This window comes from Pelophylax lessonae (genome assembly GCF_965119305.1).
Source record: "Pelophylax lessonae genome assembly, chromosome: 6".
In the NCBI taxonomy this organism is placed as follows: Eukaryota; Metazoa; Chordata; class Amphibia; order Anura; family Ranidae; genus Pelophylax; species Pelophylax lessonae.
Window position 1 is genome coordinate 224,417,316 of NC_138773.1, and position 27,578 is coordinate 224,444,893.

Sequence of the window (27,578 nt, forward strand, 5' to 3'; positions counted from 1 at the left end):
TAAATAAATCTGTGCTAATATGTACATGTACAGTACAGTAAAGCCATTCTAATATGTACATGTACAGTACAGTAAAGCCATTCAACACTTTGCAACAAGTATCAGTTATCCAGTGTGTAGATGGGGATGGAAAGGAAAAGATGATCAAGGAAACAGAGACATAGATGGGTGTCAAGAAGAGGTAGGAGGGAAAAAAACAAAAAGGATAAGGAAGGAGAGGAGGGCAAAGGAAAAGGGGGGGGGGGGGGTTACAGAAATGGAAAGAAAAGAATAGTGAACCAAGTTAAAAATTGAATAGATAAACTGAATCAATGGAGCGGAGGCTGTGAGGGAATCCTTTCTTCGGGGGACTCTTAGTTTTGGATTTTTCTTATTTGGCCTGTTGCCTATTAATGCCTTGGTATGGAAGGTGTTTTATCTTTGTTGGCTGTTAGACTCATTGTTACTGCAATATCCCTACTCAGTAGTATGTGAGGTGGTCCAAACGCGCACTCTTAACATTTGCAGGGGTATAGCCATCAGAAGGCTGAAACTTTATTTTTTATTTTTTTTGCATAGTTGTCCAAACCTCCTGCAGGTAACAGCATATCCCCGCATGTAAGGAAATATATGTCTGTCTTTGAACTATTGAAGAAAGTTGTTTTTTTTTTTTTTTTGTGAGTACAACAATCTATTTTCTCTATCGTTCATTGACGGACACAGCTTCATATCTTCATTGACAGTTGGGTTATACTGCTTTTCCTAGAAGTAGGACACTAGGCTGAAAAGAGTTAACAAAGCTCGGCTACGCCCCTAGAGAGTCCCAGGGGTTATACTCACTTTCCTGCTATAGGATCTCAGTTTTATTCTGCCTAGTCAGGAGTAAGGACCTAGCTCCTTGTTGGGATCTCTTTTTTTTCCTTTTTAAACTGAACTTTTTTTCTTTTGTGTTTTTTTTTTCCTTCTACAATCAAGTCTGTTCCTTGATTGTAGACTGTCCTGTGGGTTCTGTGGCGGTCGGCCGCGACATAGCCCAACAGGACAGGGGCTGGCCAGTAAGTAAAGCACCTCGCTAGGACGCACACGACCGGGTCGCCTCCTAAATTGCAGCATACCTCTGGCCCGCAGCACCCCCCATTCCAAGATGGGGAGGTGATCTGCCTGGAGTGGTGCCTGCATGATTCCAAAGGTTTGGTTGGTGATTAGTGTGGCATTCCCCCTCTCTGGGAAATTTCAGTTGGTTCCCATTTCCAAGGTTGGTTGGTCCCTCCTGTGCCCTTCCGACCCACTGACACCCCATTCTCATTGAGGGTCACGTGTGCTAAATTTAATAGCGTTTTTTCACAATTTTTTGTGCAAATTCTAGTGGTCCACAAGTTTTCTCCATGGAGCCCCCAGAGCAATTGTCACCACCAGACCCATTCTCCGGGTCTGCAGGACCCTCTGAATCTCCATCTGATTTGGCGGCCATGACGGCGGTCCTGCAGTCACTGGTATCCAAAGTGGATACGGCCCTTCAGACAAGACATGGTAAAAAGCGCCCTCCGCCCTCACCTGCTTCCTCTGCGTCCTCAGATTCTGAGGCTGACATGGCCGCCGTTGATGCAAGTAACCCCACAGAGTCTGCGTCCACGCAGAGTGCCCACTACATCTACGCAATAAAAGGCGCAGGTGGAAGCACTGATTGTGTCAGTGCGGGAAACCTCAAAAATGGAGGACACACGTAATGCTGCGTCTGCCGCTCCAAGCGACTAAAGTGCTTCCCTTTCCCACCTATTTTGAAGAGATTGTCCCTAGTCATTGGTGTTCCCGAAACGCATGGGTGGGATGACTAAGCGTTTCGCTAGAAGGTATCACTTTGAGGAGTCCCTCTTAAAGAAACGGACTGTCCCATCGGTGGTGGATTCTCGGGTCTCTAGGCTAAATAAGGCCACTCTGCTACCAGTGGAGGACACTCTGTCTTTTAAGGACCCTGTAGACAGGAAGGCTGAGTCTCTGGTCTGCCACCTTTTCACTGTGACTGGTTCAATTTTGAGAGAAATGGGCAAGATTTCTGCACCAGGATTCGGAAGGGGGGGTCAACATCCCCCTGAGCTGGCGGAATTGGCGGACCAACTGATACAGGGGTTGCAGTATATCTGTGATGCTTTCCTGGACGCCGCCCCGTTAGCTTGCAGGGTGTCTGTGACTGCGGTGACCCTTCGCTGCATGATTTGGCTGAAATGCTGGTCTGTGGACCAAGCTTCCAAAAAAGTACTGACAGATCTTCCCTTTGTGGGGGATCATCTGTTCGGATTTTCAATGGAAGAGATCATAAAAGGTCTCAAGGAGGTAAGCGCACCCATCTTCCGCAGGTCGCAGAAAGCCTCGCCGCAAACGTGGTCCTGTCTTTTCAGCCCACAAGTGGCCTTTTCATCCTGCGAGGGCACAGGATATGCCTTCTTGGGGGGGGTTCCAAGAGACCTTGGGTTGGTAAGTCAAAGCGGGTTCTCCTGGCCCCGCAGACAAGTCTTCCTTTGCCTGAAGGGATGCCCTCACCCGGACATGGGGTTGGGGGCGTATTTGTTTCTTTCTGGATCCATGGACCTCTTTCATTCAAGACAAATGGGTCCACGAATTGATCCGGTCTGGTTACAAGATGGAGTTTCGGTCCTTGCCACTGGCAAGGTTTTTTCCTTCCAACCTGCACCTGTCCCCAGATCGATTGCAGGGCCTTATGGGGGTGGTACAAGATTTACTCTTGCAAGGGGTCATTGTACCAGTTCCAGAGTTTCCAGAAGTTTAACCTTTTCACTGTTCCCAGAAAGGAGGGCAAGGCCCGCCCAATCTTGGACCTCAAGGCCCTGAACCGCTTTGTGTGGGTTCAGAATGGAGTCCCTGTAGTGGCTTCTCTTCATCAAGGGGATTTTTTAGCCTCCATCGATATCAAGGACGCTTACCTTCATATCCCAATATATGTCGTGCATCAGCGTTTTCTTTGCTTCGCTGTGGGCGAGGAGCACTATCAATTTGTGGCGTTACCCTTTGGTCTCACCTCAGCTCCTTGGGTGTTCGTAAGTGTTGGCCCCGATGCTTGCCTTAAGGGGATTACGGTACTGTGGTACCTGGACGACCTCCTCTTCGAGCGGAGTCTCATTCTGTCTTACAGGACGACTTGGACATCACTGTACAAACCTTACAAGAGTTCGGCTGAGTGGTCAATTTTCAGAAATCCGCTCTGACCCCATCCAGCAGGTTGGTTTACCTGGGTCTGACATCTGATTCAGCCTCGGCTCGAGTGTTTCTTCCAGAGGAGAAACTGCAAAAGTTGCATCATGCAATTCAGCTCCTGTTAAACCGCTGGTCATCTCTCAGGACTTGTATGCAAGTGCTGGGGTTGATGGTCTCCACCTTCGAGGCAGTTCCGTTTGCTCAGTTTCACACCAGACCTCTGCAAATGGACATTCTGGCCAAATGGGACAAGAATCCTTGGTTCCTGGACAATCTGACCCAGTTTAACCTTGAGTACGAGGAGTGCCTTACTGTGGTGGCTTCGCTCCATGGCGCTTCAACAGGGAAAATCCTTTCTTCCCCTATACTGGATGGTGATCTCCACGGATGCCAGCTTGTCCGGGTGGGGAAGTACCTGTTGTTATATTCTCCGTGTTGTGAGAGACACAGGACTCTGACCTGGAACAACGGATGTTTATTCAGGACTCTCTGTACACTACAACATGCATTACAGGACAGCTCTGTATAACCACACATCTCCTACATGTCTCCAAGATGGCCACTCTGCCCCTTGACCCTTGTCATCACTCCTGGGTGGAGCCAGCCTTAAAGTGACAGTACATGTGAAACCCTTCAGGTATAACAGTACCTTGGGCATGCACTCTGCCCAGGGTGTTTGGACTCAGGAGGAGTCCGATCTGCTGATCAGCATCCTGGAAATTCGGGCGATCAGACTTTGCCTGTCCCAGTGGACGGATCATCTACAAGGGTTACTGGTAAGGATTCAATTACACAACGCTACGGCTGTGGCATATGTCAATCATCAAGGAGGCACAAAAAGTGCTCTTGCAGCCAAATTGGCCGGCTTTCTAAGATGGACAGAACAATATGTTTCAGCCGTCTCTGCTGTGCACATTCCAGGGGTGGAAAATTGTCAGGCAGACTACCTCAATCAGGCCCTGAATGATCTCTTCACCCGGAGGTGTTTCAACAACTGTGTCTCTGGTGGGGGACTCCCGATGTGGATTTACTTGCTTCTTGCCTCAACTTGAAGGTTCAAAGGTTTGTGGCAAGATCTCGAGACCCTTTAGCAGATGAACTGGGGGGCCCCATGGGGCCAGTATCTAATAAATGCCTTCCCTCTGTTACAGCTTCAGCCAAGACTTTGCGCAGAATTGAGGCAGAAAGGATTCCAGTCATTCTGGTGGCTCCAGACTGGCCCCGTCGGACTTGGTACGCGAGGCTAGTGAGACTGGTCGCTGATGCTCCTTGGTGGCTCCCTCTCTGAGAAGATCTTTTGTCTCAGGGGCCGATCTTCCATCCCGCTTTACAGTTGCTGGCTTTAACGACCTGGCTATTGGAAGCCAGGTACTGAAGGATAGAGGGTTGTCGGATTCGGTGACTCCCACTCTGTTAAAAGCTAGAAAATCTACTTCTCAGAAGATTTATTATCGGGTTTGCATGGCGTAAATTACTTGGTGTGAGGCTCAGAGGGTTTCCCCAGGTTTCTTTTTGGTATCACGTCTGCTGGAGTTTCTACAAGGTGGTGTTGATAAGCGTTTGGCTCTGGGCACCATCAAGGGCCAGATTTCAGCCTTGGAGATTTTTTCCCAACGCCCGTTAGCCACAAATTATTTTGTTTACATTTTCGTGCAGGGGGTTCGCCGTTTGGCTCCTCCAGTGAGGTCCCTGGTGCCTCCGTGGGATCTTAACCTGGTACTGTCTATTCTTCAAAAACCGCCATTTGAAAATGTTCGTGAGATTCTATTGACTTTTATCACAGAAGGTGGCCTTCTTGGTGGCTATTACTTCGGCACGCAGGGCTTCAGAACTGGCTGTGTTGTCGGTCACCTTACCTGGTGAATCATAGGGACAAAGTGGTGTTGCGACCCTGTCAGGCGTGCCTTCCTAAGGTTGTCTCGGGGTTTTGTTTGAATGAAGATATTGTGTTACCGTCCCTATGTCCGAAGTCGAAACATCCTAAGGAAATTACTTTACATTCTTTGGATGTGGTCAGGGTGATTCGGGTGTACTTGGCAGTAAATTAACTAAATTGGGAACTGATTCTTTGTTCTTACTGATGGACCTCGTAAGGGGCAGACCACATCTGCTGTGACCATTTCCAGGTGGATCAGGCAGACAGAGGTGCAGGCCTATTCCATTAGGTGTCAGGTTCCTCCTTTCCTGGTTAAGGCGCATTCTACGGGCTTAGTGCCTCTTGGGCCTTCTGTCATCAGGCGTCAGTGGTCTAGGTTTGCAAAGTGGCCACCTGGTCATCTGTACACACATTCACCAAGTTCTACATGGTCGATCTGCAGATGCTGTCATTGAGCGTGCACAAACCAGGTCAGCCGCAGCATAGCCCCATTGGACGGGGGGGCTGGCCTGCGAGTTAAATGCCTCGCGGGGTCGCATACGACCGGGTCTTGGCCTGAGTTGCAGCATGGCTGACAGCCCCCCTTTCGGTGGTGAGGGGTTCTGTCTGGAGTTGTGCCAGCCTGGTTCCGTGGTTTGGTGAGTAAGAGTCACCCCTCCTCTCCCCCTGGATGCACTGGAGGGGTGGACGCGTGCACCCCAGGGATGGTTGGACCTGCGGGTTCCCCTTCCTACCTCCAGGCCCCCCTCTGTTTTGTGTAGTCCTCGTCGCCCATCCTTGTATTCGCCATCTCCTGCTGGGGACGTGGTCCACCCTGCTGGGCTTGTAGCCACGCTCCCTGATCTATCCAATAGGAAGGATGAAATTCCTCCACAGCTGTAGCTGCCCACTAGAAGGCTCTGGTTTACACGCTGATCACATCCGTGCAGGAGACTTTGAAGAGGGTGGATGCAGCTGAGGTGGCTGTCCCTTTTGGTACTCACAAACCGTTTGGGCACGACAAAAGTGTTCCCTTATCCCTCCTATTTTGACAAGTTTGTCTGCAGAGATTGGGAGCGTCCAAAATGTTCCTTTGTGGTTCCTAAACACTTTGCGGTGAGGTAACCCTTTGTAGAGTCACTCATCAAGAAGTGGACTGTCCCACCAGTGGTGGACACCCCCTGTCTCCAGGTTGAAAAAGGCAACCATGATTCCAGTAAAGGAATTCCCAGCCTTTAAAGATTCATCTGACGGAAATGCTGAGTCTGTGACCCGCAATATGTTCACTATTGCTGATTTGGCGCTACAGCCGGTGCTGGCCATTGACCTGGTGTCGCAAACTCACTGAGTGGGCTAAACGTTTGCATCATGATCTGGGTGGTGAGCGGATTCCCCCTGCCTTTGTGGAGTTGGCAGACCAGTTAATCCAGGGGCTGCAGTTTGTCTGCAATGCCATCTGTTTCGGCAGTGGTGCTTAGGCGTGTTGTGGCTTAAGTGTTGGTCTGCGAACAAATCATCTAAAAAAGCCTTAATGACTTGCCCTTTAAAAGTGATCACCTGTTTAGGGCTATCCTAGATGACCTCATTAAGAGTCTCGAGGATGGGGGGGGGGAGCACTTTTCTTCTGCAGTCTGGTAAGGTAAAAAAGCTGCGTCGTAGACACGGCCCTTCTTTCTCTGCGCACAAAGTTTTTTTTTGTCCCTCGGGGTCCACTGACAAGGGTTTAAAAGCCGCCCTCTGGAGGCTCCAATCGGCCCTGGTCTGGCAAGCCAAGAGGGGGATTCTATAGACCTGCAGACAAGGCTCCTTCAGCATGAAGGTGCGCCCTCACCGGTACCTGGGGTGGGGGGATGTCTTTATTGGTCTCCGGGCCTGTGGACCTCCTTGAACGACAAATGGGTCCACAAAGTAATTCTGTCTGGTTACAAGATAGTTTTGTTCTTGCTCTCTGGAAATGTTCTTTCCTTCCAACATGCGTCTGACCCTGGACCGGCTGCAAGCTCTCTTCAGGGAGGTGCAGGACCTGTTGCTTCAGGGAGTGATTGTTCCGGTATCGGAACAGTTTCAAGGTTTTTATGCAAACCTGTTTATGGTCCCAAAGAAGGAGGGCAAGATTTTTGGACCTCCGGGTCCTAAATTGTCCAATATGTGCCCAACACCAGCGTTTCCTCTGCTTTGGGAGAGGACTACTATAAGTTTGTGGCGTTACCCTTTGGTCTCGCCTCCGCTCCTTGAGTCTTCAAAAGGTGTTGGCCCCAGTTCTGGCGTTGCTACGTCAGCGGTGGATTGCTATGCCCGGCTACTTGGACGAGCTCCTCTTGCGAGCAGAGTCGTCATCTGCATGGATGGACGACGTAGAGCTCACTATGCAGACCTTGAAGGAGTTTGGTTGGCTTCTAAACTACCAGAAGTCTGCCCTGATTCCTGGTTCTGACTCAACTCCAGCCATAGTGTTTCTTCCTGTTGACTCCAGAAGCTGCATGCTGCGATTCATCTATTGCTGTCCCACAGGAAGTCTTCCCTCTGGACTTGCATGCGAGTGCTGGCCTGGTGGTGTCTACCTTCGAGGCAGTCCCGTTTGCACAGTTCCATACGAGGTCTCTCCAGAGGAAGATCCTTGGGAAATTAGGGAAACAATCAGATGTGTCTGAGCCAGTCTGGTGGCTTCTCTCTCCAACTCTTAGGAAGGGCAAATCTTTTCTCCCCTTGTATTGGACAGTGGTCACGACGGAAGCTAGTCTGTCCAGGTGGGGAGGTGTCCTGGGGCTGAGCTCCACTCAGGGTTGTTGGATGCTGGAAAAATCCAGACTACCGATCAATGTCTTGAAACTTAGGGTGATTAGGCTGTTCCTGGAACACTGGACAGATCGACTCTGGGGCTCCCAGTACAAATCCAGTCGGACAATGCCATGGGTGTGGCTTATGTCCATCACCAAGGCATAATAAAAAGTGTGTTGGCGGCTCTGGAAGTAGCCGGCTTTTTCCGGTTGGCAGCAGTGGTGGCTGGTGCTCAAAATTTTTGGGGGGGGGGGCACAAACAGAAAAATTAGTGACCAGCGTGCCACCAATCAATGCAGAGCGCCACAGCTTGCCCCCAATAAATGCAGAGCGCCACAGCATGCCCCCCAATCAATGCAGAATTCCACAGCGCGCCCCCCAATCAATGCAGAGTGCCACAGCGCGCCCCCCAATCAATGCAGAGTGCCACAGCGCGCCCCCCATCAATGCAGAGTGCCACAGCGCGCCCCCCAATCAATGCAGTGGGGGGGGGGCACACAGAAAAATTAGTGACCAGCGTGCCTCCAGTCAATGCAGAGCGCCACAGCTTGCCCCCAATCAATGCAGAGCGCCACAGCGTGCCCCCAATAAAGGCAGAGCACCACAGCATGCCCCCCAATCAATGCAGAATTCCACAGCGCGTCCCCCCAATCAATGCAGAATTCCACAGCGCGTCCCCCCAATCAATGCAGAGTGCCACAGCGCGCCCCCCCAATCAATGCAGAGTGCCACAGCGCGCCCCCCAATCAATGCAGAGTGCCACAGCGCGCCCCCCAATCAATGCAGAGTGCCACAGCGCGCCCCCCAATCAATGCAGAGTGCCACAGCGCGCCCCCCAATCAATGCAGAGTGCCACAGCGCGCCCCCCAATCAATGCAGAGTGCCACAGCGCGCCCCCCAATCAATGCAGAGTGCCACAGCGCGCCCCCCAATCAATGCAGAGTGCCACAGCGCGCCCCCCAATCAATGCAGAATTCCACAGTGTGCCCCCAATCATTGCAGAGTGCCACAGCATGCCCCCATCAATGCAGAGACCAGCATGCCTGCCCCTTCAATGCAGTGTGGGCTTCCCCCCCCCCCCCGAGACCAATGCACTTACCTGGCGGCGGCTTCTCTTTAGTCCCGGCGGTGGCTTCTCCTCACTCTCTCCCCCGGCACGTCTCCTGCAGTGCTCCCGCCGCCTCCTCGGCCAATGGCATGGGGTTTGCCTTGCAGCCAATCAGGAAGCGCGTATCGGACGCGTTTCCTGATTGGTCAGGAGGAGGATCGGTATGGCAATAGCGAATTTTCATTCGCTATTGTCACACAATGGCTGGGCTTGGGACGCACTGCTCTGCGCCCCGAGCCCACCCTTTGCATCACCCTATTAGAGCCTCTGGCTCTAATCAGGTGATGTAAAAAAAAAAAAAACCCATTAAGCTCCATGCGTCCAGTGCCCTGCATGCAGATTAGGGGGCCAGACGCATGGAATGGGGGGGGGGGTGGCGCCCCTGCGCCCCCAACACACCGGCCGCAACTGGTTGGCAGAATGGTTTGTTCCTGGCCCCCTCCTTCGTACACATTCCAGGTGTGGAGAATTGGGAGACAGACTATTTCAGTCAGCAGGCATTGGACCAAGGGCAGTGGTCCCTTCACCGGACGTGTTTCATCGGATATGTCGGCAGTGGGGCACCCCTGAGGTGGACCTGTTGGCGTTTTGGCTCAACAGAAAAGTACTGAGGTTTGTGGTAAGGTCACGGGATCCTCTGGCTGATGCCACAGAAGCTCTGGTGGCCCCATGGGGCCAGTATACAGGATCGAGGCTGAAGGCATTCCCTTCATTCTGGTGGCCCCGGACTGGCCTCGCTGGTCTTGGTGCGCCAACCTAGTTCGATTGGTCGCCAATGTCCCTAAGAGGCTGCCTCTCAAGGAGAACCTGCTGTCCCAATGGCCAATCTTCCATCCTGCTTTACAATCGCGGACTTTGACGGCCTGGGTGTTGAAAGCCAGGAACTGAAGAATAGAGGTTTGCCTGGGTCGGTAATTTTGACTATGCTGAAGGCTAGAAATTCTACATCTAGAAAGATTTACCATCGTACGTGGAAAGCATAATTTTCGTGTTGAGTCGATTGATGTTCACCCTTGTTCCTTTTCGGCGGCTCGGATTTTGACCTTCCTTCAATGTGGTCTTGAGTAGAAGTTGTCCTTGAGTACTATCAAGGGCCAGGTGTCTACCTTGGCGGTCTTCTTTCAGCAACCCTTGGCCACGCATTCCTTGGTGCATACTTTCATTCAGGGGATTAGTCACCTGACTCCCCTGGTGCGGTCTTCTCTACCGCCGTGGGATTTGAACTTGGTGCTCTGTTCTCTAGAAGCCTCTTTGAAAACATTCAGGAGATTTCCCTGCTTACGTTGTCTCAGAAGGTGTTTTTTTTGGTGGCCATCACTTCCGCTCCCAGCTTGTGGCGGCGTTATCTTGTCGTACCCCCCTATATGGTGGTCCATAAAGATAAGGTGGTTCACGCTAGTCATTCCTACCTAAAGTGGTCTCAGACTTCCATTTGAATGAGGACGTTCTGTTGCCGCCTTTGTGTCCCATTGCATGCCTTGGATGTGGTTTGGGCGATTTGGGTGTATCTGCAGCCACGGAGTCTTTTTGGAGGTCAGATTCACTGTTTGTGAACACAGACGGGCCTACAAAGGTCTGTCCGCTTCTTCTGCGACCATGTCCAGATGGATCAGACAGACGGTGACTCAGGCCTATTCTTTCAAGGGTCAGTTTCCTCCTTTCCCAGAAACAGCACACTCTACTCACTTAGTGCTTCTTGGGCCTTCCATCATCCGGCGTCAGTGGCATAGGTTTGCAAGGCAGCCACTTGGAGGTCGTTGCACATTTTCACAAAATTCTACAAAGTGAATGTGTTGGCATCTGCGGATGCTTCTTTTGACCGCAAGGTTTTGCAGGCTGCTGTTTAGAGGGTCTGTTTCCTCTTGGAGGTGTATTGTTCAGGCTGGGCTCCAGTTTTTTTGTTGAGCTCCAGTTCCCTGGTTGGCTTCTTGTATTTAGCCTGGGTATTTTTTGTTGTCCCACCTCTCATGTTTGGGACTGCTTGGGGACGTCCCTATGGTTCTGAATATGGAGCGCTGTGTCCGTCAATGAACAAAAGAAAAAATAGGATTTTTGTACTTACCGTAAAATCCATTTCTCTGAGTTCATTGACGGACATAGCACCCACCACTCTATGGAATTTTGATACTTCTGACACTGCTCGTTACTTAACTGAAGGCCTATTGCAGAGAAGGGGATGTATACCAGCTAGGACTGCCAACAGGCAGGGCCAGATTAACGTAGGGGCTATTGGAGCTGCAGCTCCAGGCCCCTACCTTTTATATAGGCCCCGGGTTGGCCATATTCACTGTGACTGTGACTGTGTTCTTCTGTCACTTGTAAACACAGAAGTCTGGCTTCTATGCTCGCTTCCCCAGGCAGCACCCTCAGAACCTCCCCACACAGCGCGAAGGCCTGACAAGGAGGGACAGTTGCCGATGCATGGATGTGTTTATGGGCTTCAGAGACAGCATCCCATGTTGAATTAGGCATGCATGGCTGCACCCTTCCTCCTCTGGGTGCATGCCAAGGCACGGCCCTTAAGGCCCTTCAAAATCCTCAGCACCAAGACCATGATGCTCTTAATCCGGCCCTGCCAACAGGCGTAACCAAGTTTTTTTTTTCTGCCTAGTGTCCTACTCCTGTAGGGAGCAATTTATCTTATGGTTCTGAATATGGAGTGCTGTGTCCGTCAATGAACCCAAAGAAATGTATTTTACGGTTAGTAAAAAAAATCCTTTTTTTTTTTTACACATGTCCCTTAGATTCAGCTTTCTTGTCTGCTTAAAGCTTTCAGATTTCTTTTTTTTTTCTTTGTCTTTCAGAGATGATATTGCGTTTGCTTTGGAGGAAATTCGAATCGGCAGAGGAGGCTCCCTTGGGGGCCTGACCATTCCACAGATTGTGAGAGAAGCATCCTCTAAACTGACAGTAAAGAATATGCCATCAGCATGAACTTGTGATGTATGGTAAAGTCAGGTTAGTTATACTTGGATTTAATCTATGCCATCTTTGTTCTGTATTTTAAAGTGGAATTGCAGTCTGAGCCACGGTTCTGTGTGTCTTATGGACGCATAGAGCAGCGGCTCGGTAGTGAGCTCAGTGGTGCCGCCAGGGAAAGCGGCTTCCTCTGGGGGCACTGCTCGAGGGGGAGGAGCCAGGAGTGCTGGCAGGGGACCCGAAAAAAGAGGATCAGAGCTGCTCTGTGCAAAGCTACTGCACAGAGCAGGTAAGTACCATGGATATAGAAAAAAATCACCTTTCTCATGCCAACAAGAGGCCCCCTTATGAAGGCAGTGGGGCAGTCTACTAACACTTAACCCCAACTTAAAAAATGTAAAAAGAAATATCTCCTTACCTTTCCAGGACATACAGTATACATTTATTTTTATTTGTGGTCTTCTCCTTACATCTCTAGTTCTTCTACATGTCTACGTGGAAAAAGAACAAGATTCCTGAACTCCATTCCCACTTATCATCACAAAGTGTTCAGGACCAACCCCTACATAGGAATTCCTGTCCTTTAAAGGTTGTCATACCGCATGGCCCAAGATGCAATGGTAGGATTGTTTTGGTAGTCAGGCTTCCACGAGGCGCCCCCTGACATAACTGTCTGATCTATAGTTAAACATGTAATGACTCCGTATGTAAAAATCTGTCGGAGACCTACTTCTCTTGCACCGCGGGCATTTTGCAGGTTAACCACTTACCGCAAAGTGACAGAGGCACCATCCCGGTACCGTGGTCTAGAGCCGGCGGTCGGGTGTCCGCCGGCTGGATGGAGTCCCGATCTAAGCCGGAAGCGGCTTCGATCGGGTCTCCGATGACGTAACCCGGAGGCGGCGTCCATGACGTCACGTCCGGGTTACTCTGCTGCAAAAGGCGGCAGATTTAAAAAACGACTATATGCAAAAATGCCGTTTTCGGCGTTTTGCATACATGAAAGTGTAGTGGAGGGGTCTAGGGTCTTTTAGACCCTTGATCCCTCCATAAAGAGTACCTGTCACTGCATATTGCTGTCACAAGGGATGTTTACATTGCTTGTGACTGCAATAAAAGTGATCAGATTTTTATTTTTTTTTTTAAAACCTGTGATAAAGTAAAAAAAAAAATAATAATTGGGGAAAAAAAATCTAGCTGCCCCCGTCACCGTTAGCTCGCGCATGAAAGAAAACGTGTACGGAAGTCGAGCCGCGAATGAAATCGCTTTTCAAACCACACATGTGAGGTATTACCGCGATCGCCAGAGTGTGAGCAATAGTTTAAAAAAAAGAGCTACACTCTAACTCTAAACTGGTAACCGTTAAAATTTTTAAAGCGTCGCCTATTGAGATTTCTATTGACCGTAGTTTGTCGCCATTCCACGGGTGTGCGCAATTTTAAACACTCGGCGTGACATCATCTTTCGCAATATACAAAAAAATTGGCTAACTTTACGCTTTAGTATTTTTTAAATGCAGTGAAATGTAATTTTTTGTAATTTTTCCCAAAAAAATTGCGTTCTAAAGAGCGCTGCGCAAATACCGCGTGACAAAAAATATTGCAATGACCGCCATTTGATTCTCCAGAGTCTTTGCTAAAAAATATATATATAATGTTTTGGGGTTCTAAGTATTTTTCTAGGAAAAAATTGTGATTTTATCTTGTAACCAAAAACTGTCCGAAAAAGGCCTGGGGCTTAAGTGGTTAATTTCATTTCGTTTTTTTTTTTTTTTCTTCACTGACATGTATAACTACATCATTGACTAATGTCTGTTGGGTGCTAGATTATCGGAGTTGTCCTCAACTAGAGGGTTCCCTCAGATTTTGTGCTTTTAGGCATCCACATACCTAAATTCTGTCATTCAATATCTGACAGTCGCTGTTTTCCATACTCCCAAAAGGCTGTGTCTACACACTGGAAAATGTTTTATCCCAATTGTACAGCACAGGACACAGGCTTGAATATTCATGTGCCCTGGGTTATAAGGTGGTACTTTCAGGTGATTGGACACTGACAAGCATTTTGGGACATGCCCACTGAGTGTCCCCCCTGTAAACTTTTCCTACTCTGCTCTGTGATTTCCTCTTTGATTGCTCAGGTTTTTTTTGCATGTCCTAATTTTCTTGTGTCCTAGAGTGATGAACCTCTTCTCCCTCACAGAGAAATTACTCTTAACCTATCTAGTTTATTACTTCAGATTCTTCAATCAACACTAAACAGTCTTCTAAAACAACAGAAGCAGTGCATGCAGCTCAGTGCAAACTCAGTAAAGCCTTCGGAAGCTGTACCTTGAGCTCACATCGGGAGACCTTTAATGTTGCTGCTGCACTGGATCCTGCATGGGTGCTTGCCTTGGCACTTTGTGCAACAAGTTCCATTAACCACAGGGTGTTTACAGGTCCAGGGCTGTGGTCCATCTCTGTGTAACCCAGACCCTGAAGACCCCTTTGGGGGTATGCCCACTATGACAGACTTTGACGCTTTATAGGGACCAGTAACGTTGGCAGGTAAGACAGGGTCACCCGTTTATTACATAGTTACTGTAGCCCCACAATCCTGAACATTAAGCAGTCATTTGTTTTCACTATCAAGAAATTGTGACGGGGTTTGGAAATTCACTTTTACAACGTAAATTATACAGATTCCTCGTGCAATTTTCCTTTAGATTTGCCAAAACCATATGAGGTTAAACCTAAACATTTTAAATTTGTATGTACAGTGGATATAAAATTCTGTTAAAATGTCAGCTTTCTGTGATGTAAAAAAAATGAGACACCCGTAAATCATTTCAGAACTTTTTCCACCTTTAATGTGACCTATAAACTGTACAACTCAGTTGAACAACAAACTGAAATCTCTTAGGTGGAGGGAAGTTAAATTAAAAAACGAAAATAATATGGTTACATAAGTGTGCACACCCTTAGCCACTTCTGGACCGGAAGGATTTGCCCCCTTAATGACCAGGCCATTTTTTGCAATTTGGCACTGCGTGACTTTAACTGACAATTGCGCGGTCATGCAATGCTGTACCCAAACAAAATTTTACGCCCTTTTTTTCCAACAAATGGGACTTTCTTTTGGTGGTATTTGATCACCTCTGCGGTTTTTATTTTTTGCGATATAAACTAAAAAGCAAAGATTTTGAGTAAAAATTACATTTTTGCAACATTTTCTACTTTTTCTTATAAAAATATCCAATAAACGAAATGTTTGTCATACATTTAGGCCAAAATGTATTTAGCTACGTGTCTTTGACAAAAAAATTCTGAATAAATCTATTTTTCATTGGTTTGCGCAAAAGTTATAGCATCTACAAACTATGGTATATATACTGGAATTTACGTAGCTTTTACTTTCTGACTGCCTATCTAATTTCTGGAAGTTCTAAAATGGCAGGGCAGTACAAAGCCCCCCAAATTACCCCTTTTTGGAAAGTAGACATCCCAAAGAATTTCCTAGAGGCATGTTGAGCCCATTAAATATTTCTTTATCATCCTTTGACAGACGCAGCAGCTATGCTTCTTTGCCATTGGGTCATGCGCCATCCACAGGAGTAGACTAGGCAGTGAAAAAATTCACTGACACGCCTATAGGGGCTGTCCCTCTCGGCATAACGCTGCACACACTGTGCTCTCAAATCAGTTTCTTGCTGCCTAGTGAAGGAGTAGGACCTAGGTTTCCTGCTGTGACTTCGGTCTCAGCAGTTTTTTATTCTTTTCAAATATTTTTTTATTGCTCTTTACTCACTATCGCTAGCTAATGTCAGGGGGATCCTAAGGGTGAACTACAAGTGACAGCCGACTGAGGTTTCGCGCTGGATAATCTAGATCCTTACGGTCTCCCAGCCTGGCTAATGAGTGTGAGCATGTTATAGTCCCGCACTAAGCCTCGCCACGACAGAGCCCCTGTGGAGGGACGAGCCTTCTCTGTCCTCTGATTCAGAGCCTATGGTCGCCATGGACAACCCCCTCCTCGAGAGATCCCTGTCCTCGCAGTCGGAGGGTGAGGAGGATATGTCCTCCTTGACTGCAGCACGGGAACCCACTATGGTGGAAGCACTGATTCGTTCAGTAAGGGAAACATTAACAATGGACGATGAGCCCACGCAGTCGGGAAAGCTGGTAGTTTTTGGCTCCCACAAAGCCTAGAAGTCAGGTCAGGTGTTCCCTTGTCCCGAGGATTTTCACGATATTGTGAATGAGCAATGGCGGCGCATTAAGCATGTGCTATTGGTGCCAAAGCGCTTTAAACGCCGTTCTCCCTTTGCTGACTCGGTCTCGAACCGCTGGACGGTGCTACCTAGGGTGGATCACCCTTTTTTCAGGTTAAACAAATCTGCTGTGGTGCCCGTGGAAGATTCCCCGGCATTTATGGACCCGGTGGACAGACAGGTGGAATCCCTTTTCCGCCACCTACATCTTTTGCCGGGCTCAGTATTAAAACCGATCTTTGCTTCTGTTCTGGTTTCACAGACAGTAACGGAATGGGTTAAAGTACTTAGGGGTAACTTGAACACTGACATAGTTCCCCCGACCCTGATTGAGCTCACGGACCAGATGGCCCAGGCCCTGGTGTTCCTGTGTGATGCGGCCCCTCTGGTTGCCAGAGTGTCAGCAGTAGGGATTGCCATACGCCGCATGGTGTGGCTGAAGAGCTGGTCGGCAGATTTGGACAGATCTCCCTTTTTTGGGTGAACGTCTGTTTGGAGACTCCTTGGATGAGTTAATCAAAGGATTAACGGGGGTAAGAGTACTATTCTCCCCCCAATCCTCAAAAGGCAAGGTGTCCCGCAGTAGGCAGGGGCCCTCATTCATGGCTCATAGGCGGTTTTTCGTGCCTCGGAAGCGCAAGAAAAAGGTAAACCGTTCAGAGCCTCTGGAGGGAACAAAAAGGCTTGGTCGGGTAAGCCCAAGACTAGCCAGTCCGGTTCGGCGGACAAATCCTCTTCTACATGAAGGGGCGCCCTCACCCGATTCTGGGATGGTGGGACATCTGCATTACTTTCAGGAACCCTGGACATCTGATTCAGGACAAATGGGTTCACAAACTGATTAGTTTAGGGTACAAGTTCGAATTTCGGTCTCACCCAGCAGACAGATTCTTTCCCTCAAATCTTCGCCTGTCTCCAGATTGCTTGCAGGATCTCATTTAGTGATTGTGCCGGTTCCTCAGCAGGAGCGGTTTCAAGGTTCAAACCTGTTCACAGTGCCCAGAAAGACGGGCAAGGTGCATCCGATTTTGGACCTCAAGTCACTGAACCTCTTTGTGCGGGTGCAGAAGTTTCGAATGGAATCCATTTGGTCTATGGTAGCCTCTTTGAATCAAGGGGACTTTCTAGCCTCCATCAATATCAAAGATGCGTACCTACACATCCCTATATACGTGGGACGTCAGAGGTATCTCCGTTTTTCAGTAGCGGAGGAGCACTTTCAATTTGTGGCATTACCCTGTAGTCTAGCCTCTGCTCCCAGAGTCTTCACCAAGGTTTTGGCCCCGGTGTTGGCTTTGCTATGCAGAAAAGGGATTGGGGTCCTGGGATATCACAGATTGGTAATAGCACAGATCAACGGTCCTACATAGCAGGAGGAGCAAGCAGCAGCAGGTTACTGTGAGCAGCGAGGAGGGCTGTGTGGAGGAGAGCGTGGACAGTGTGGAGGAGAGCCGCGGGTGACACGTGCGGGAGGAGCCGCACTAGGACACCAGAAGCCGGTGCAGGGGACCTCAGGGACCGGGACAGAGAGCGGCGGGACCGGGACAGAGAGGGACCGGGACTGAGAGCGGCGGCTGCGGAGGACGACGGACACCGCACAGTATTGAGGAGGCAAGTGTTCCCGGAAGCAGGGGAGGGGAGGAGGAGCGGCGACTGGTGAGTATCTCTGCGGCTGTGTGACTGTGCTTTGGGACCTGTGACTGACTGACCACATAGAGATCTGGACTGACTGACCACATAGTGATCTGGACTGACTGACCACATAGTGATCTGTGACTGACTGACCACATAGTGATCTGTGACTGACTGACCATATAGTGATCTGTGACTCACTGACCACATAGTGATCTGTGACTCACTGACCACATAGTGATCTGTGACTCACTGACCACATAGTGATCTGTGACTCACTGACCACATAGTGATCTGTGACTCACTGACCACATAGTGATCTGTGACTCACTGACCACATAGTGATCTGTGACTGACTGACCGTGCTTGCGACCGTCAGTGACTGACAGACTGCTCTGCGACTGACGGGCTGCTCTGCGACTGACGGGCTGCTCTGCGACTGACGGGCTGCTCTGCGACTGACGGGCTGCTCTGCGACTGACGGGCTGCTCTGCGACTGACGGGCTGCTCTGCGACTGACCGACGGTGCTCTGCGACTGACCGACGGTGCTCTGCGACTGACCGACGGTGCTCTGCGGCTGACCGACGGTGCTCTGCGACCGACCGACGGTGCTCTGCGACCGACTGACGGTGCTCTGCGACTGACCGACCAGTGAGTATCTTAGCGACTGGTGAGTATCTTAGCGACTGGTGAGTATCTTGCGACTGGTGAGTATCTTGTGACTGGTGAGTATCTTTGCGACTGGTGAGTATCTTTGCGACTGGTGAGTATCTTTGCGACTGGTGAGTATCTTGTGACTGGTGAGTATCTTGCGACTGGTGAGTATCTTGCGACTGGTGAGTATCTTGCGACTGGTGAGTATCCTTGCGTCTGTTGGTATCTTTGCGACTGGTAAGTATCTAAGTGACTGGTGAGTACCCCAGGTTTAGTACCAGGGGAGTTAGAGGTAGTGTAGGTAAGGAAGAGCAGGTCGTTAACATTATCCCCATAGAGTAGTGGGTAATAATGTCCGACAGGATTGGGGATGCCACTCAGTGCACTTCTTGCGGCATATATGAGTTCCTTGATGAACCAATCGAGGACGAATACTGCTGTGCAAGATGTGAGCAACTTGTTGCTCTGGAAGCCCACATTGTGGATCTAGAGAACACAGTGACAAGACTGCGTGGCATCTACAACCTGGAAAGGAGCTTGGACATTACCCATCAGGCGCTGGCAGGGGCCAGCATAGAGGAGGGAGGAATAGAGGAGACGCAAGCAGCAGAGGTACGCAGCTGGGTGACTGTTAGGAATGTTAGTGGGAGGAGTGTCAGGGAGGCCAGTCCTGAGTTGGTACACCCTAACATATTTGCCGAGTTGCAGGTTGAGGGGGATATCAACCTGGGTGGCAGAGCTGGAGCATGCGCCCTCCCCCAGCTGCCAGGGGAGGGACGGCTCCAGGAAGAAGGGGGGCTGTAACTCAGGAAAGGTTAGAAAGGTTGTGGTAGTTGGGGACTCAATTATCAAGAGGACAGAGAGGGCAATCTGTAAAAAAGATCTCATGAACCGAACAGTATGTTGTTTACCGGGCGCCCGCGTTCGGCACATCGCAGATCTGGCAGACAGATTATTGTGCGGGGCTGGGGATGACCCAGCGGTCATGGTGCATGTGGGCACTAATGACAAAGTTAAAGGTAGGTGGAGGATCCTAAAGAACGATTTCAGGGACTTGGGTAATAGATTGAGGAAAAGGACCTCCAAGGTGGTTTTCTCTGAAATACTGCCTGTACCTCGAGCCACACAGGAGAGGCAGAAGGAGATTAGGGAACTTAACAAGTGGCTGAGGAATTGGTGTAGGAAGGAGGGGTTTGGGTTCCTGGAGAACTGGGCTGACTTCTCAGCTCTTTAGTAGGGATGGGCTGCACCTTAATGGGGACGGTACAGCTCTTTTGGGGAGAAAGATGGGGGGAGGGCTCAGAAGTAGAGTCAGTTAGGAGGGGGCAAAGGACTGAAGGCAGTTGTAGGGTCAGCAGCGACAGTAGGTCCACAACGTCAATCGGTAGGTCTGTGCGGAAGAACCTCAGACCAAACAGGAATAAACATAACCAATCACGTTTAACTTCCGTAAAACTAAGAGGGGTATATGCTAATGCAAGGAGCCTAGCTAATAAAATGGATGAGTTGGAAATGTTAGTTCATGAGGAGGACATAGACCTTGTGGGAATAGCGGAGACTTGGTTCGACCCCTCACATGACTGGCTGGCAAATATCCAAGGGTATTCGGTGTACCGGAAGGACAGGGTAGGAAAAAGAGGGGGAGGGGTATGTCTCTACATCAAGAACAATGTAAGGGTGATAGAGAGGAGTGACATTACGGTAGGGATGAGTATGGAGTTAGAATCCGTGTGGGTAGAACTCCTTAGGGAAGGAGAAAAGGGAAAATTAATTGTGGGGGTTTGCTATAGGCCACCTAAACAAGGGGAGGAGGTAGAGCTGGAATTTTTAGCACTTTTGGGTAAAGTGGCAAAGCTAGGATCGGTCATCATATTGGGGGACTTCAATTATCCCGACATTGACTGGGGAGAGGGGATTACACACTCACATAAGGCCCGTCTTTTCACGGAAACCTTACAGGATAATTACATGTCATGGCTGGTGGATTCTCCTACTAGAGAAAACGCAATCCTGGATCTATTGATCACTAATGACCCAGACATAATCTCGGAGGTAGGAGTCCAGGACAACCTGGACTCTAGCGATCACAGGATGATCATATTTAGTGTAAATAACAATAGAACAAGGCAAGTGGGGAACATAAGAACCCTTAACTTCAGAAGGGCAGACTTTCCAAAATTGTACTCATTGATGGAAAGGGTAAACTGGGACCGAACCATAGGATCCCTGACCACAGAGGAAAAATGGGAATGCTTTAGAAACATATTAAGCAAAGGCATCTTGCAGTGCATTCCTATGGGAAATAAATTTAGAAGAGACAAGGCCAAACCTGGCTGGCTAAACCGTAGCGTTAAAAACCTTTTTTGGTGGAAAAAAATTGGCCTTCAGGAAATCTAAATCAGAAGGCACAGTATTGGCTTTCGACCAGTACAAGGAGGCAAATAAGAAGTGTAAACACGAAATCAAGATGGCTAAAATAGACTTTGAGAGACAAATAGCGGAGGATAGTAAAAAAAACCCAAAGAAATTCTTTAAATATATCAACAGCAAAAAAACTAGGGCAGAGCATATTGCACACATAATTAGCGATGGGGGGATGGTTACAGAGGACACTGAAAAAGCAACCGTGCTGAATGCTTTTTTTCTCGTTAGTATTTACACAGGAAACGGAGGGGTACACTGACCATGACTGTTTGGTTAGTAGTAATACACAGGACTTGCCATTATGGCTAACAGAGGGTGAAATCAGGGAAAGGCTGGATAAACTTAACACAAACAAATCACCAGGCCCGGATGGCGTACATCCGAGAGTACTCAAGGAACTCGGTAAGGTTATATCCAGACCACTGTTCCTGATCTTTGGACAGGAGATGTACCAGGAGATTGGAGGAAAGCTAATGTGATTCCGATATTCAAAAAGGGTCAGAGGCATGTCCCGGGAAATTATAGGCCTGTCAGTTTGACATCGATAGTATGTAAACTTCTGGAGGGGATGATAAGGGACTATATCGTAGAGTTTGCTAAAGACAACAGCATCATCAGTTATAACCAGCACAGGTTTACAAATGGGCGTTCTTGTCAAACCAATCTATTAGCATTCTACAAGGAGGTGAGCTGTGAGATAGATGGTGGCAGACCAGTGGATGTGGTGTACCTGGATTTCGCTAAGGCGTTTGATACAGTTCCCCATAAGCGCTTAATTTATAAAATAAGGTCTGCCGGTATCGACAACAGGGTTTGCTTTTGGATACGGAACTGGCTAAAAGGGCGTGTCCAAAGGGTGGTAATAAACAGCGCATACTCAGACTGGTCTGAGGTAGTAAGCGGGGTCCCCCAAGGCTCAGTCCTGGGACCAACCTTGTTCAATTTATTCATAAACAGCATTGAGGTCGGGGTCAGTAGTTCAATAGCAGTTTTTGCACATGACACAAAATTGGGCAGGGCAATAACTGCACAGCATGAAGCAGATATCCTACAGGATGACCTGGACAAAATAATGGAGTGGGCAACGACTTGGCAAATGAGGTTTAACGTAGAGAAGTGTTAGGTTTTGCACTTGGGGACTAGAAACATAAAAGCACAATACACGTTAGGAGGGGAACCCTTGGGGGAATCAAAAATGGAGAAGGATCTGGGAGTCTTGGTTGATGATAGACTAGGCAACAGCATGCAATGTCAAGCAGCAGCTGCCAAAGCTAGCAGAATATTAGCATGCATAAAGAAAGGGATGTATTCCAAAGATAAGACTATAATCCTTCCACTTTATAAAACTCTGGTCCGACCGCATCTGGAGTATTCTGTCCAGTTCTGGTCGCCAGTCCTCAGAAGGGATGTGTTGGAGCTGGAGAAAGTCCAGAGAAGGGCAACTAAACTAATTAGGGGATTGGAGGACCTTGATTATGAAGAGCGTCTGCAATCGCTTGATTTATTCTCCCTGGAGAAGAGACGCCTGAGGGGGGGACATGATAGCAATTTTTAAATATCTCAATGGGGATCTCAGCTTAGAAAAAAAGCTCTTCAGTCGAAGGGATTGCATGAGGACTCGGGGGCATACAATGCGATTAGAGGAGAAGCGTTTTAACCTCAGGCAACGTAGGGGGTTCTTTACTGTTAGGGCTACAAGATTGTGGAATTCTCTACCACAAGAGGTGGTTTCTGCGGGTAGTATGGTGGCTTTCAAAAGACTATTGGACGTGCATCTCAAGGATCAGAACATTCAGGGGTATGTGAGATGATTACAGCCACACACACCTACACAGGTTGAACTGGATGGACTATTGTCTTTATTCAACCTCACCTACTATGTAACTATGTAACTATCTGGACAATCTCCTGTTGAGAGCAAACTCTCACTCAGCTTTGTAGGGCGACCTGTCAATCACGGTTCAGAACCTTCAGGAGTTCGGGTGGACCATCAACTTCAAAAAATCTGCACTGACCCCGTTGTTGTGACTGAATTACCTGGGACTGACTGGACTACTCTCTGGCGAGGGTCTTTCTTCCCAGGGACAAACTACAGATGTTGCAGGGATAGATCAGGTTGCTGATGGACAACGATCTCTCATCTCTGCGGAATTTGCATGAGAGCCCTGGGGCTGATGGTGTCCACCTTCGAGGCGGTCCCATTTGCTCAATTTCATTCCAGGCCTCTGCAGAAGGAGATACTTGTCAAGTTGAACAAGGATCCACAGTCCTTAGACAGAATGATATGTTTGACCTGACTCACGAGGTCAATGCTCTTGGTGGCTTTTGTCACCCGCCCTGAGCCAAGGCAAGTCCTTTCTACCACTGTTGTGAACGGTAGTCACCAGGGATGCCAGCCTGTCGGGCTGGAGTGGAGTGCTGGACAATCTCAATGCCCAGGGAGTCTGGTTGACAGAGGAGTCCTCTTTACCGATAATTGTTCTGCAACTCGGAGCAATCAAGCTTTGTCTGCTCCACTGGATGGCTACAAGGTTCCCCGGTTCGGATTAAATAGGACAATGCCACGGCTGTGGCCTACATCAATCACCAAGGGGGCACAAAGAGTGCCTGGGCGGCCCAGGAGGTGGCGGAGATTCTGACTTGGAACATGTTTCGGCTCTCTCCACAGTTCAAATTCCAGGAGTGGAGAACTGGCAGGCAGATTACTTGAGTTGTCAGGTTCTGGACCAAGGGAAATGGTCCCTGCATCCAGAGGTATTCCATCTCCTATGTGTCCAGTGGGGCACCCCGGAGGTCGACCTGTTTGCTTCTTGTCTGGACAAAAAGGTGCAAAGGTTCGTGGCCAGGACTCGAAGCTGGCTTTAACGGCACGGCTGTTGAAGGCCAGGTGTTGAGAGACAGAGGTCTCTGAGTCTGTGATCCCTACCCTGTTGAGGGCTAGGAAAGTGACTTCCAGAAAGATTTATCAACTTGCATGGAAGATGTATATTTCCTAGTGTAAATCGCAAGAATTGCACCCTCGCTTGTTTTTGGTTGCGAGGGTCTTGACTTTATTGCAGAAAGGAGTTGAGCAACGGTTGGCCTTGGGCACGATCAAGGGCCAGGTGTTGGCCTTAGCTATCTACTTTCAACGCTCCTTGGCTGCTAATTTCTTGATCCGCACCTTTATTCAAGGGGTGCATCATCTTGCTCCTCCGAGAAGATCCCCTTTGCCTCTGTGGGATCTGAATTTGGTTTTGTCTGTTCTTCAAAAGCCTCCTTTTGAGAATATTGGGGACATACCTCTGCCTTTGTTATCTCATAAGGTTGCCTATTTGGTGGCTATTTCTTCTGCCCGCAGAGTATCTGAGTTGGCGGCGCTTTCTTGACGTTCACCTTATTTGGTCATCCACAGAGATGAATTGGTTCTCCAACCTAATCTGTCTTTTCTTCCTAAGCATCCCAAGGAAATCGCCTTGCATTCACTGGATGTGGTTCGGGCGATGAGGGTTTTTCTGACGGTAACTGAGTCCTTTAGAAAATTGGATTCTCTTTTTGTCCTTACTGAAGGATCTTGTAAGGGTTTGGCTGCGTCAGCTGCGACTATATCCAGATGGATTAGGCAGACGGTTGTTCAGGCCTATTCGTTGAAGGGTCAGGTTCCTCCTTTCCCTGTGAAAGCACATTCTACTAGAGCGCTGAGTGCCTCTTGGGCTTTGCGCCATCAGACGTCTGTTACTCAAGTGTGTAAAGCGGCGACTTTGTCGTCCGTGCATACTTTTACAAAATTCTACAAGGTAGATTTATTGGCATCTTCAGATACCTCCTTTGGCTGCAAGGTTTTGCAGGCTGCTGTTTAAAGAGACTTGTTTTTTTTTTTCTTTAAGGGTTTGATTTTTCCTTTCATGGGTAAGCTCCTGTTACTGGTTGAGCTTTTTTGTTACTCAGTTGGCTATGTTTTTAGCCTTGGAAATACGTTAACTGTTGTTGGTTGCGTTTCTTCCCACCCCTCATGCCTATACTGCTTTGGGATGTCCCAATGGTAAAGAAGCATACCTGCTGCGTCTGTTAATGGACGATAGAGAAAATTGGATTTTTGTAAGAACTTACCGTAAAATCCTTTTCTCTGAAGTCCATTGGCAGATGCAGCACCCGCCCCTCTGTTATGGGGAAGGTTTGTGTCTTCTTTTCACTGCTTGCTACAAAACTGAATTGAGAGCACAGTGTGTGCTGGGTTATGTCGAGAAGGACAGCCCCTATAGGCGTGTCAGTGAATTTTTTCACTGCCTAGTATACTCCTGTAGGTGGCGCATAACCCAATGGGAAAGAAGCATAGCTGCTGCCTCTGTCAATGGACTTCAGAGAAAAGGATTTTACGGTAAGTTCTTACAAAATCAATTTTTTTTTTTGTCACAGGTGTTTGAAAAATGACTAGAAAAAAAGTTGTCATTGCAATGATATATTGCTCAAGCATGCCATTGGTATATGTGGAAATACACCCCAAAATACATTATGCTGCTTCTCCTGCATATGGGGATACCCCATGTATGAGACTTTTTGGCAGTCTAACCACGTACAGGACCCCGAAAACCAATCACTGCCTTCAGGCTTTCTAAGGGTGTAAATTGTTGATTTCACTCCTCACTACCTATCATTGTTTTATATCATAGTATGGGTGTGGGCGGGTGGACGTGGGCCCTCTCCCTAGAATAGTTGAACCCCTCGGTTCCCCTGACCTCTCAGGAGGACTAGGCCTAAACCCCTTTTTTTTTCCCTATCCCAGGTTCCTACCTTGGGGGGCGGAAATATTGCGGCCGCTGTGGCGCTTCTTCAATGGGGGTGACTGGTTCTGGTGGGATCCCTTCCTAGGGGCCCTCCGATGCCTACTGTTCAGGGACCCCTTTTGGGAGTCCTGGAGACTGCATGGTGTGCTATGGGTGGGCGCCATTTTGCTGTGGATCCATGTGTTCTTTTTTGCCCATTGTATTGCATGGGGAGCCATTTTCTGTTCCCCAAAGGAATGCATGGGGCGGCCATTTTCCTGTGGTCCACAATCGCTGCACAGGCGAGCGGCATGGCACTTTAATTCTAGCAAAGACACAAGAGGTTCCTTCCTTATACTGCGTAGATTACTTTCACAGAACGTGCTGGCAGTCTCCTGAGCGGTTCGGTAACGTTTTCTGTGGTCCCCTGTAGGTTTTCCTTATACACTTTGCTGTTAGATTGTACTAGCCTGCGGTTTGGTAGTCCGCAATAATAGCGGTGAGATCGCGATTTGGTGTCTCTTAAAGGGACACTGCACCTTTTTTTATATCAGTGTAAAAAGGAGTCCCAGGATAAAAATTCACCTGCAGACCTCTTGGGTGCGGCTGCGGATCCTTCTGGGTCACAGTCACAGCCTGATCTCACAGCATTCTTACAAAGCTTGATGTCAAAGGTAGATTTTGTAATTACAAGTGTTGCCAGCCGCAAACGCCCTCTGCCTTCGCCTCCATCGGCAGTGTCTTCAGACTCTGAGGCAGATATGGCTGTCGCAGACGTTCCCCACCCTGAAGGGTGGGTGTCTTTGCATTCTGACAGTGAAGATGACCTGACCTCATCAGCCACCGTGCGGGAACGCCTTGGTGGAAACCCTTATATTTCAGTGCGGGAAACTTTAAAAATGGCTGATGAATCTACAGCGTCGGGTACGCAGGTGTCTTTTGGCTCCCGCAAATCCCATAAATCGGGCAAGGTGTCCCCATGTCCTGAAATGTTTCATAACATTGTGGTCAATGACTTTTGCTGATGAAGTATTCACTGAGTGGACTCTGCCACCGAAGGTGGATCACCCAGTTTCCAGGCTGAATAAGTCTACTGTGGTTCCGGTGGAGGAATCACCGACTTTTGCGAGCCCCGTGGCTAGACGGGTGGAGTCTCTGTCCCGCTATCTACACATGATAGCACGTTCCATATTGACAACTAATTTTGTGAACATTCTGTTGTCATGCGGTTATTGAATGAGTGAAGTTATTTAAAAGTAACTTGGAAGCTGAACGGCTCCCCCCTGCGGTGCTGGAACTAATGGACCAGTTGGCTCAAGCCCTGTTGTTCATGTGTGATACGTCCCTGGATGCGGCTCCGCTGGTGGCCAGAGTGTCGGCAGTGGGGATTGCTATTAGGCGCATGGTGTAGCAAAAAAGCTGGTCTGCTGACCAGGCTTCCAAAAAGGCCTTGATTGATCTTTCCTTCACAGGGGAGAGGTTGTTTGGATCCTCTCTGGATGCGTTGATCAAAGGTCTTAACGGGGGTAAAAGATTCTTCCTCAATCCTCTAAGGGCAAGACACCACATCCTAGACGGGGGCCTTCCTTTACTGCTCATAAGCGGCTTTTTCGTAACTCCGGTTCGCAAGAAAAAGGTAAACCGTTAAGGTCTGCTGGGGGTTCCAAGAAGCCATGGTCGGTAAAATCGAAGTCCGGGCAGTCTTGGTACGCAGACCTAGTAAGGTTGGTCGCCAATACTCCTTGGAGACTTCCTCTCAGGGAAGATCTGTTGTCTCAAGGTCCCATCATACATCCCGCTTTACAGTTGCTGGCTTTAACAGCATGGCTGTGGAAAGCCAGGTGTTGAGAGATAGAGGTCTTTCTGACTCTGATTCTTACGCTATTGAAGGCTAGGAAGTCGACTTCCAGTAAGATATATCATCGTACATTTCACGGTGCGAATCGCTGATGAAGCATCCTTGCTTGTTTTCAATCGCTAGGGTTTTGGCCTTTCTGCAGAAAGGGGTTGAACAGCGGTTGGC

The 27,578-nt window shown here is 48.8% G+C and overlaps 1 protein-coding gene across 1 annotated transcript in view; it reads left to right on the top strand.

Moving 5' to 3' along the window:
- RBM44 (RNA binding motif protein 44) overlaps positions 1-27,578 on the top strand; it is a gene marked incomplete at its 5' end in the record, with an annotated part of 455,780 nt that overhangs the window by 367,696 nt on the left and 60,506 nt on the right. The window contains one exon of the mRNA XM_082260160.1: positions 11,735-11,878. Coding sequence (XP_082116286.1) covers positions 11,735-11,864 — 130 coding nt within the window. The 3' untranslated portion in view covers positions 11,865-11,878. The remainder of the gene's footprint in view (positions 1-11,734; positions 11,879-27,578) is intronic.